This window comes from Labrus mixtus, chromosome 7 (genome assembly GCF_963584025.1).
Source record: "Labrus mixtus chromosome 7, fLabMix1.1, whole genome shotgun sequence".
Classification (NCBI taxonomy): Eukaryota; Metazoa; Chordata; class Actinopteri; order Labriformes; family Labridae; genus Labrus; species Labrus mixtus.
Genome location: NC_083618.1, coordinates 13,089,152 through 13,101,627, shown reverse-complemented (window position 1 = coordinate 13,101,627; position 12,476 = coordinate 13,089,152). Strand labels below are relative to the sequence as shown.

The window sequence follows — 12,476 nt, the reverse complement described above, 5'->3', positions numbered from 1 at the left end:
TTCAGTATTCAGCCACTGTTTTACTTGTGTCTTAAAACCTTGAACTCTGTCAGTCTTTTAATTTCAGATGGTCACGCGTTCCAGAGGTGCTCCTCTTACTGAGAAGGATGACCGAGCAAATGTAGTTCTGCGTTTTGTTGCGCTACAGTTTCTACCCGATGTAGCCCTTGTTCTGGTTTCACGGCTCTCTTTGCTGACTAGCTTACACATTTAAAAATCAGAATTGACAAAGAAAAGTTTACAAAACTGTCAAAACTCAGTATATTGTGTTTCAAACTTTTGCATTTTTGCAAAGCTAATATTCGCTAAGAAACCCCAATATAAAAGTCAGATGGAAATGTTTTCATAGTTTTCTGTCATAAACCAAAGTCATCGAGGGACTGAAGTTTAAAGTGGTGTCTTGTGCAACATCACATGTCAAGGGAACACAACAGTTTACCCTCAGGGGAACATGGATGTCTACTTGATGTTATCATCGTCCATCCTATAACTGCCAGGACATTTCTGTTAAACTTTCAATGGCGATTGAGCCGTCCAGTCAATCAGTCATTCTTTCGCCCATAGTTTTTTTTACAAAAAGAAAATGCTTGCTCATCCTCCAGTGTTGAGATATTTGAATCAAGACAAAAGGGATGCACCTAAATATAAACATCCCTGAACCCATGCAGTGTTAGAAATGATGATGTAGCTCATGCTTGTACTGTATGTGAGACATACCTTGAAATAGATGGATTGTGTTGACATAAAACATATTCTCTCCTGTACAGCAAACTTTTTCTTATATCCATACTGTCATATACAGTAAGAAAGCACTCTAAGGCGGCATAGATTATGAATATGGCAAAGTTTATCTCAGTCTCTTAAATATAAATAACTTACAGGGTTTACTTTAGTCCATCCACACTCTATTTTTCCTGCCTGTCAAGGCTAGTGTTACCTGCGTGGTGAGTTTAATCAGGAGCTGAAGCAGACTGCTGTCTTCTCCCAGAGTAATCTCAACTGATCTTTATACTTTAATTAGTGAAGGCCAAAGCTCAGCAGACATGTGCTCCTCTCCTAATACAGTGCAGAAATAGCCAGATGTGAGCAGATGTACACACACACGCACACAAATCAAGTAACCCAGCAGCAACAGCGGAAGACACTTCAGTGAACGGACTAATATAATGATGAGTATATTCTCATAACTGATAAGATAATATTGCACATATGATGCCACAGCTGCTGTAGCAAATATGCACCTTCAAATCCTCACCATGAAATGTGTTTCCAGTTGCTCATCTGTATACGTACAACACAGCAACAAGACATGGTAACAGCATCTCAGCTGTGGAGAAACTTGCACAGTGCTTATGGTTTAATAAAAATACTCTGGTAAAGTCTCGAGAAGTTTAATAGAGCATGTAGAGCAGGAATAACATGGACCACCAGATGAAGAAAAAAAATATGAAAATGTTGTATGAAGGTCAATAAGATGTTGGTTATGGTTAACATAAACAGGAGCTTATTTGGTTAAGTGCCTGTCATATTGTTTAGCTAAAGAGACATTACAGAGGCCCAGTGCCGCTCAAACTACTTCTTCAGACAGTCAACAGTCATCTGCACTGCATGAACAAACCTAGAGTACGTCAATATCCCATTTTACAGGAAGTTTAGGAGCATGCAGGACGCTGTCTTGGAAAACACGTTTTTCATGTTTTTATTGGTTCAGACAAGGTTAAGTTTATTAACAAGACGAGCGAATGAAAGGAGAGCTTATTACAAAGTATTTCCTGTGTAGTTTCAAACAGATCTGCTCATATCAGCCCGTTACAGAAAAGCTGTATTAGACATACCTATTGAGCATTTGTCATTTTGCCTTAATTTTCTATAAAGAATACTTAGAAATAGGTGTCTTTTGTTTATGGATTAAATTATTTACTGCATAGGGATTTCTGCGAGGAATGCACCATATAAATGATGTCATTATGATGCCCTGCCGGGTTAGCTGCAACCCCTGCAATGCTACAGCAGAAGATCTCTCAGCACTTTCTGTAGAAAGCCATTACTGTGTTCATCCTTTAGCTGTGATCCCACTAACATCCCCCCCTCATACACACAACCCCTATACCCTATACACCTTCTAACATATTATAGCTGTGTGCACCAATACCACAGGATCTGACAGGGAAGAGGAGAAGTCTGCAGTGGACCTCCACAATTATTCCCGTATTACTGGGGACACTGACGATAAAAAGCCAATACCAGTACTAAACTGTATTTAAACGTGTAGTTTGATTTTGATAACATTAAATACAAATCCTTGAAGAAAATCTCTCTGTGTTCTGCTGTTAATGTTGTTCAGCATTTGTTACACAGCTTGAAGAAGGATCTTGAAGTATTCTCGACAGTTCTCACTGTTATATCTCTAAAATGACCTCCTGATATATCTGAAGGCTAAAGCTGATAAACCAGCCCGAGAAGCCGTCCTGCACTGTATTTCCTGCCTGTCACACCGCTGCAGTGTATTTAAATGTGTTTGTTACACGTTACAAGGTCGGTAATGCTGCATAAGGATGATTTAAAGCACCTGTTTTTTCTTTTAAAACCATAAACTGCTCCTTCAATATGTGCAATTTAATATCCTTGACTCCTCCAGTGTCCAACAAAACTGCATTAATATGAGCTGGTTGTTCACGGGAGATTTTGATCAAATATTTAGCACGAACACAAAAGCTCACACAGTTCCGTATGTCCACATACAGTATTAAAGCTGTATGGACTTTTTATCTAACTATCTGTACCTGAGAGAGGAAGATAAGAAAAGTCAGCATGGTTCCCTCTGGTTCTATCAAACACTCGTAGGTTAAAGCACATACAAAAGACTTGCACTGAAACAGCTGGGTGGATCAGCTGCACACATAAACAACTTCACATTTCACAGCTTTGGATAAGATATATAAATAGATATGTTATATCTAATACGTTCCCCAGCTTCTTGTCATTGGAAACTGTATATATAACGGTATATATTTGGGTTTTGGTTGGAATAAACTCTATATTTAGAAAATAATCCGAATATTAACCAATATTAAAAACTAATCGTGGCCTGCAGTCCTTAAACTATTCAGCACTTTGAGAACAACAAAAAAGAACATCATCTCATTTATATGCAGATGTTGGGAAGAAGGTTAAAAGAAGATAAGTCAAAGTTTAGAAAAATTAAACCAAATCTATCTGTGTTAATGGTGAGAGAAGTTATATTATATGACCAAAATACTTTTTAAAAGCTTGGATTACTTTACATACAGAAAGCATATTTATAGCCAGTTAAGATCGAGTCCATTTTACATGCACTGAGAATAGTTAGTCTCAAACTGCTTTTAAATCTGATTTGTTTTTTGCAACGAGAGCAATAACCCTAAATGTAACTTCTCGTCCAAACTCAATATCCCAGCACAGCTCTCTTTTAGCATCTTTGATCATTCATGTACGGAAATTGGTCCTTTTTAATCCTGCATATGGTTCATAAGAGACTAGTTCAGGTCTTTGACTGCCAGTCCACACATTTGCAGCCCCCACTCTATCTCTACAAGTAGAGAACGATGCCTCTGTTTTCTGCAGACTAACAGTGTCTACACAGCGCTCTTTAGCTCTGTGTGTGTGTGTGTGTGTGTGTGTGTGTGTGTGTGTGTTTTGTGTTTATGTGTGTGTGCTTGTGACAGCTCTGCCATGTGAGGGAAAAGGGACAGGGAGTAATGACCTGGTCCCGGCTGGCTTTGATGGACCCTTTAATGGATGGCTTGGATGAGAAGTTAATTGAATGGGCGTCTGCTGAATACGAAGAAGTAAGAGAAGAAGAGTGGGCTCCTCTTCTTCTGTAGGAGGACTAACAGCTCGGCTGCAAAACCACTCAGAGGTCAGAGCTGAGAGAGCCCGCATGATAACAGCATATGGACTACAGCGTGTGGTTTCTATGACTCCTGTCAATTTAAATAGCTTTTTAGATGGAATAGAATAGTTTATGTGGAAGGAAATTATCTATAGGTAGATGGTTTGTGTCTGTGAGTGCCTTTCCTGCATCCTCAGCTCTGCTCAGTGTGCATTGATGCAGCATTTCTGTTTGGTTTTTTTGGATTGATGAGAAATGGCCTAATATTCAGGGTCAAGATCAAGATATGCAAGATATTTGTCTCTTTGGAAGTTTACATTGGCTTCCTGATTGAGGCATGAAACCTGGAATAGGAAAAATGGGCAAGCCTTTTGTATGTGCTTTCGCCTATGAGTGTTTGTTGTGGGACTATGTGTATTATCGGTTGAGGGGAGGATGCTGGAAATGAATGCAAAATTGGATTTTGGAGAATTATGCACTGATTTATTAATGAATTTGACACGTTTCACTTAATCCACTGTAAATCCTCCTCCAGATACATTTCTAATTCCGTTTTTAATTAGCTGAGAGTAAGACTAGTTTTGTATGTGTGATGATATGTAAACTACTAAAATGTGTGTACATAACGCGTAAAAAAAGGTTGAAATTGGCTCATTTAAAATTGATTGCATATAACTAATTATAGCTGAAGAAAACTGCTGTGCTGAGTTCGCGAGAAGAGATCAACCTTGACTACAGAGCGAGAGCAGCAGATAATTTAAACAGCCTGTTTGGAGTTGAAGATTAATCCAAACGTATCAAAGCTCCTGAAATAAAAATTCACTTTCACTTTCTGTTGAGTGGCTTTGAAAGCAGCAGCAGCAAGGCTGCCTGCGACAAATATAGGAAAGCCTGTAGGTAAACAGATGAATAAGCAGATTTAAGCTGCAAGGAGGCCGAGACAGATTGCTCTCTCTTGGAAACAAACTCTTTTTGTCACATGCAGCACAGAACTGCTCAGTATGTTTTCATAGTCCTGAGTCGACAGAGACCGATGGACTGTCCCTTCCTCTCTTATCGGAGCTGCTGCAGCCCCACAGCGTCTGGCTGCAGGCCTGCAGAGAATACACACATGCACACTTTGTCGTGTGCACACTTGCTGTCCAATTTTACCAAGTTTCACAGAAAGTCATATGCAGTTCTGCATAAATTTATACAGGCACACTCTACTTCTTAGGTGTTTTATTTTTTAAGGATGGCAATGCTTGACAGTCTGTCCACCTCTGTGATTCAGACAGAAATGTCCAAACATGCGTGCATACATTCATGGTTTCCAGAGAATGAAGCCTACTAAATTTGGTGATCTCCTGGCTATTTCTTGCTCCACCAGCAGTTTGTCATTTGCAGGTAAGGGTGAAATGTCTAGTGAAAACATTTGATGCAAACATTCCACTTTCTTTTGGTTCACTGAGTATTTTGAATCAGAATTAGAATCAGAATCAGAAAAACTTTATTAATCCCAGGGGGAAATTGGGTGTTACCATTGCTCTTCACACAATACAGCAGTAGGAAATAAAATAGAATAGAGATAATAAAATGAGCAATAAGTACCAAGTAATCAAGCTAATCGATAGTCAATATCAGGTCTAGCTTAAATGTGCACAGTCCTATATGGGATAGAATACCTGCAACACTAATATTATTCATCAATCTCGTCATACTTTGTGTTTCTTTGACTTTGACTTTGCTTTTTAATGAATAAAAAAGTCCTATGAATAATCTTTTCTAATGTAATAAATGTATATTAGTGTCCTCAATTTAAAAGGCCCACATTTCAAGCAGAGAATCACACGCACTGACATATTTTTGTTGGCAGAGATGCATTTATTATTATTATTTGCAAAGTATTCATGTGGGCCTTTAAAATCATGACACCTCCCTCTAGATAATAATTATACTAAATTCTCTGCAACTGCTAAAGGTCAGAAACAAATATTTGGCCTCAACATTTTTCTAACAGCTTTCTCTTTAATTCAGCCTCTGGGGATGCTAGCTTGGCTGCAGACTCTTAATCTTGTTTCTTTTTATTTAATTCTAATATGACAAATTGTTTAATTATAGCCTCATTTGTGAGGCATTGGTTTGTTTAGAGGCTGCTAATAGTTGAGAATGCTTATCGAAAGCTTCCAGAGCTCATGATTGCTAACTTTGTCTGAAAATGATCAAAAAAAAAGCAAATACTGCATTTATATCAAAAGAGAAACAAATTAAACGATCTGAGAAGTCGCTTAATGACTTACATCATTGTTCGCTAATAAAATAGTTGTCCATTATTTCTTTACTGATCCACTTGGTTTATGATGGGACCTGTTCTGTGTTATCTAAGTTAGTTCTTGCTGTGAAATGACACATGTATCATGAAGGGCAGCAGGTTTTTTGTCAGTATAGTTCAGTGTTTGGGCTGCATGTTTGTGAAATTTTCTCCACTCTTATGGAAAGTGTGCATCCTTCTGTAACAGACGTTCTGACCCTAAAGTGTGCGATATAAATCATAATGACATATTGATCCTCTGTTGCTGGTATGGATTTACTTCAGTGGACTAAAATACAACCGATGAGAGACCTTTTCTTATCCACTTTATCTGTTCTGTCCCCTCACTCAGCTTAAGTGTCCCTCACCTCCTATAGCTGTTAGTTCACTCCTCAGTTTCACTAGTGTCCTCTCCTCTGTCTCCTACTCCTGTTTGTTTGTCTGTTTCCCCCCCGAGGGTTAGAGTTATTTCACAGCTGATGGAAAACAGAGCACTGAGGACAGCTTGGTGTCTGTCGCTGATGTTTTATTAAGTTTTATCAGTGTCTCTCACTTACCCGCTACCCTCACAGGCGTCTGTCACTCAGCATTTGTCTGAATTCTTAAACACCTTCGGCCACATGCTGAGGTGTAGCTGTGGGTCTTGAGGTTTTTCTTTGTTGAGTAGAATATTTGTAGTCTTTTCTTACTTGATCAATGACTTTGTACTTTTTTTAAAGTTGTTTTTTAGGCTTTTCTGCCTTTATTGAAAGGACAGCTAAAGAGAGACAGGAAATATTAGTTGGAGAGAGTAGGGGACGACATGCAGCAAAGGGCAGAGGATGGATAAGAAACCTCCATCTGCTGCTAATGTACAGGGACTAATAGCCTCTGTACGTGGGGCACGCAACATAACCTATCTGCACTCCTATGCTTGAAGCATTTTTCTTAAACTTCCCTATGGTCTGATCTTTCAATTTCCTCCTTTTACTTGTTTTGTACAGTCACTCCATTTCTCCCTTGATGTCATACCCCCCTCAGTCCTGAACTCTAAAGCATGTCACTCCTCTTCTGCATACTTATATTCCCAAACTCTCTTTCTCTCTCTCTTTCTCCCTCAGTGTTGTTGCGTGAGGAGGTGGCCCAGCTTCAGGAGGAGGTCCACCTGCTCAGGCAAATGAAGGACATGTTGAGTAAGGACCTGGAGGAGACGCAGGGAGGCTGCTCCGCCAACCTGCTCTCAGCCACCGAACTCCGGGTGCAGCTAGGCGACAAGGAGCAGGAACTGGACCGTGCCAAAGAGGCCTTACAAGGTCAGGAACCCACACACAGGAATCTTTTAGTCTTACCTAATCCACCAGAGTATTCTTTCCAATAGCTTGAATATACAGGAAATACAGCTGTGGAGGCTTTCAGTTAGAAGTGTCACACTTTGAATTGAAATATAGCAAGAAAATATCACAATGAAATCTAAGTCGCCTTTTAAAGCAAACAGTTCTCAAATTGCAACAAAAAAATTGGCTTTGGGGAAGGTTTTTGTTTGTTTTGTTTCCATTTGAAGGGGCATATTCGAAACAGTGTGACAAACCATCCCCACACTTTGACAGTACCCAATAAGCAGCAAATGAATAGTCTAAGTAATGATTGTTTATGTGTCATGCTAAATGTTTCCCATATTTGATTATAAGACATTAGTTTATAGCAAACATTAATACTAGACCTCGTTTGGTATCACAAAAACAGAGCAGAAACATTTGTAATGAAATAGTATGTCTTGGGTACACTATCAAATCACATCTACATATATGCATATTTCAAACAAATGGACAGATAGTAAACGTGAGAAACGTATTACTACAAGCCAAAAAACAACAACTGGCTAACTCAAGTTGTTACCACCAAAATGATCGTGTTCTCAAATTGTGTAGTACTTGCATAAAATCCTCGATATAGGGGTTGCCATACGTTTCTATTCAAATATGTCCACTATGCTAAAATGTTTTAGTCATGATTCTAGGAACATGTTTTACTGTTTTTTTTAAACTATAATATGTGTAAATAATGTGTAATAATGAATTTCCCGTAAGCTTTAAATGATCTTCTTTCAGTTCCCCCATCATGTTAATTTAGATTTTTGTAAAACAAAGCACAGGGAGTCATTTAGTGACCATAAACAAAGAAAATCTTAACAAATCAAAGAATGTGTGTGTGAACAGCCAACTTAGTTTTTGTGCATCATCCATATGTGAAAAATATTTTTTTTGTATCCCTTGGTTCCCAGTAGAGCACCAAAACAAACAAACTAGGAATCTTTGAATCCATAAAACCACACTTTTCTTCCTTCACACATAACTTCTTGTTCCAATATTGAATTGTAAAACACCAGTGGCTCTTAGAGAAGCATAAAGATCATCATCTTTCTCCAAACCAAGTTCCTATTTCACTGTCCTTGATGCAAGAAGTTGAGGGAATGTCTATATGTCAGTAGTCTAATGTGTTTAATCTGAGCAAACAAAAAGAGAAGTTTGCCAATAAGATAAGAATAAGATTTTTTACAAAGTTTTATTTCCATGTGCCCAAAACATGAAGTCTGTGCACACAAAGAAACTTGGAATGTTTTGTTCAGATCAAATTTTTTTGGGGTATTTACAAGGGTTACTGTGTATGTGTATGTGTTTCGACATCATTCCAAAGTGGGCGTTGGCCCCGAGGAGCAGCCAAGTCGACTCCAGGTTCACCTCGTTTTAATTAACATCCATCAATCATGGCACAGAAGCTTGATTCTGAAATATTAATGTGGTATTGAGGTGGACTGGAATGTGGTGCTTATTATGAAGTATTGGATTGTTTTCATTTCTCGTAGAAAACAAATCCACACATTATGTAACCAACCAGTTCCCAGAGCTGGGGAAGGAATAAAAAATCAGTCCTACATTTAAAATAATTGCTTGCATAAAAAACAAAATGGAGACGGAGAAACCACCAAAAGGGAACTGTGTATTTAGTTTAGTAAAAAAGAACTGCTTTGAATGGTTCTGTCCTCTGAGAGTCTCAGGTGCTGAGCTGCAAACTTGTAAACTGTGTTGTGTAACTGCTGAAGAACAGGTTTGGATGTAGGGAGTAAAATATGAACACTGACAAAGGAATGCTTCCTGAGTGAGGAAAAATACAGGTTACAGTCCCGCCTCTCTGGTTGAACACGGACTCTCAGGAGAGCTCTGTTATTATTTTTGCTTGCATAGAGCTCCACCAGTTGCATCATGGCTGATGAGTTGTCCATGTATTTAAGAGAAAACAGTTCCAAAAGGTCTTCTCAGGGTGAGCAGACAGAGGCTCCAAATGCCAGCCAAAACAGTTTCATACATTCATGAATAAGATCCACTGTGCCAATTATGATTTGAGAAGATTACATCATTTTCTTTGATAAAAGGCACCATCTGCAGCCCCTTATTAACAGAAGGCATAGTGCCATCTAGTGGCCCCCTGCTGTAAATGCAAAGCTCTGTTTCTGATTTTGAGAAAGCTAAATTTGAGGGATTTATTGTAATTGTTCAGTTTATTTTGACAGCAGAATGTACCGTTAAAATGCACCTTGTTTTATGCATGCATGTTCTTTCATTGTGTAAATCTGTTGGTCTGTGTGTTGCAGCTATGAAAGCAGACCGTAAGCGTCTAAAAGTGGAGAAAGCAGACCTGGTAAGTCAGATGCAGCAGCTGTACACAACACTGGAGAGCAGAGAGGAGCAGCTGCGGGAATTCATACGCAACTACGATCAACACCGAAAGGTAACACTGATCCAGCACATTTATCCGTTTTTAATTCACATATATAATGGTGTCATGTCAGTCAAAATCCAAAATAAAAGTTTCCCAATAAGCAGCATATCAAAATTAAATGAATCTATTCAGAACACTATAACGTAAATTTTAATCTATTTTTTATATATATATCCTACTGTTTGTGTCCATAAGTATAGGAGGATGTTAAACAGATCATGTTTGACTTATGGTAAAATAAATAATTGCAAAGATATAAAATTCCCACATAAAAATATATGTGTAACTTCGCTTAAACAAATAATGTGTAATAAAACTGTAAAAGAATGCAAATGTTGTCCTCTTGAATTGCTGAACGGGGGATTTATGTGAATATATCTGGTCACAGTCCTTCAGAAAAACTACATTTAAGTCACACATGTTTTTGTTTATGTGATTTGCTAAATCAAGATCATATTGTTCCAAACTCTTAAATACTGTAACAAGTTTCAGTGTCTGTCAGGTTACATGCTCAAATGTAACGGTCTGTTACAACAATCACTAAATTAAATTGGCCTGATAGTGTCCTCATTACCCCTTTTCAATGAATGTACATTTTGAAATACAGCACAGAATGTACCTGTGCTCAAATGTAATGTAGTATGTAAGTCAGGCAGGTATTAACCTTTGTGTGCGTGATCTTCAGGAGAGCGAGGATGCAGTGAAAGCTCTTGCGAAGGAGAAGGACATGCTGGAGAGGGAGAAGTGGGATCTAAGGAGACAGACCAAAGAAGCCACAGAGCAGGCCAACATCCTGCGCTCTCAGATGGACATGAAGGAGAACCGAGTCAAAGAACTGGAGGCCGAGCTCACAATGGTGGGTCACCGTGCACACAAAGTCACAACTTTCTTAAACTCTTGCACAATAGTGTCACCCTGGCATCAGTCATTTGTTTACATGACATGAATGTAAACCAGGTGTGGGTTTGCATTCCTGTCTCTGCATCCCTATCAGTACAAACACACGCGGTAAGCTGCTTTGCTCTGTATCCTCATTCCTTCCATCTCTCGCAGCATTAAGCATTTCTCCAGCCTGAGGAAAATTCATGCCTGTTTGTCTCTGTTGCGTTGTCACTCCCTCGGAGGAACAGTTGTCAGTCTGTGTGTCATTAATCTCTCTCCTCCCTCAGCAAGTCATAACCACCCACAGATCGTCACATCAAGCTGCATCACAGATCACATTTGTTGGTGCATCAATGCCAGAGCTGCAGCGCTGTCAAGCAACCGAGCCACAGAATATCATTCTACCTTCTTTTCTGTTTTAAAGTACCATACATGTCTGATGTCCACAGAAGGCCTTTTCAGGGGGTTTGGCATTGTTTTGGCACAGAGAAATGTGAAGTTTTATGATGCAATTCTCAAATCTTAACTTTCTTAACTTCTGGTTACCTTCAAAGGTCAAATCTGCTCTAATTCGATTCGTTTGTTGTCGTTGTTTTCAGCAACCCCATGAACAGACCAAAATCAATTATGTGGTAGTCTGTCTCTTGATGCGTTCCAAATCCCTGCTGTCGCGCTAAGCTTCAAGCCAACTCATTCACTCAGTTCATTCATTCTGAGGGTAGATGAACATCTTTAAAGCAGGGGAAATTTTGTAACTTTTTATTAAAATAAAAAAGACAGCTAGGAACTGTAGATTGAATCTTACAGAATCAAAAGTAAAAAGTTTTTTTTTCTTGAGCTATTTTCTGTGGTTGATTGATAGATATTTTGCACTTGAGAGTGTTTTAGTAGTAGGACAGCGTAATGTAATAAGTCTAACAGGACTGTGGATATAAGCCTGCCATTAGCACCTATGTTAGCCAGTAGTCCACTCTCGTTCCAGAACCTGCGTGCTATCATTTTCCCTGTTGCTACCTGAAACAACAAGAGCCTCTGCACACACAGACTTTCATACTGAATATTGCAAATGTCTCTAAGAATTTGGACCTTGCAATCAAACTGACCCTGTTTCTTTTTGTGTGTGTTTGTGTGCGTCCATAAAAAACACATTTGGACACTATTTTGCACAAGTGCCTCCAGATACAAACATTAGAGTGATTTTTTTTTCCTTTGTCTTAATCTATTACGGGTTTAGTTTGACCTTTTCCATTGCTGTGCTGACACAGCAAAAATGTGTAATCTCTAATAACTACAGCACCCATAAAAACAATCATCATCCAGCAACAGTTTGACTCAGCGATGTTTTTTTAGTGGCCTTTGAAATATATCAGTGGAGGTCATTGGTACGGTACTTTCTGAAAAACAGTATCAGGCTTAAGGATACAGACAATATGTTGTATTCCTTGTTTATTTTCTGTGGTATTTGTTGACTATAGTAAGAAGAAAACTGACAGCATATGTTTTAACTCTTACTGTCCCTTATTAGTTTTGCAGCACACAGTAGTCTGCACATTGTGTGTGTAAATGCCAACAAATGAATGCATCCATGCCTCAGTCAGTTTATGTAGGGCAAGAACTTTTTATCTACAGATTACATGTGACGCTCAAAGGCAACTGAAAGTGTCTTACATTGTATAT

General features: G+C 38.7%; 1 protein-coding gene across 8 annotated transcripts in view; it reads left to right on the top strand.

Annotated features, from left to right (window-relative positions):
* kaznb (kazrin, periplakin interacting protein b) overlaps positions 1-12,476 on the top strand; it is a 107,078-nt gene that overhangs the window by 86,748 nt on the left and 7,854 nt on the right. For all 8 annotated transcript variants that reach the window (XR_009673868.1, XM_061043080.1, XM_061043081.1 and 5 more), the window contains 3 exons: positions 7,262-7,453; positions 9,790-9,926; positions 10,603-10,773. Coding sequence is in view for 7 of the 8 variants with exons in the window: in XM_061043080.1 (XP_060899063.1) it covers positions 7,262-7,453; positions 9,790-9,926; positions 10,603-10,773 (500 nt within the window). In the remaining variant the exon portion in view is untranslated. The remainder of the gene's footprint in view (positions 1-7,261; positions 7,454-9,789; positions 9,927-10,602; positions 10,774-12,476) is intronic.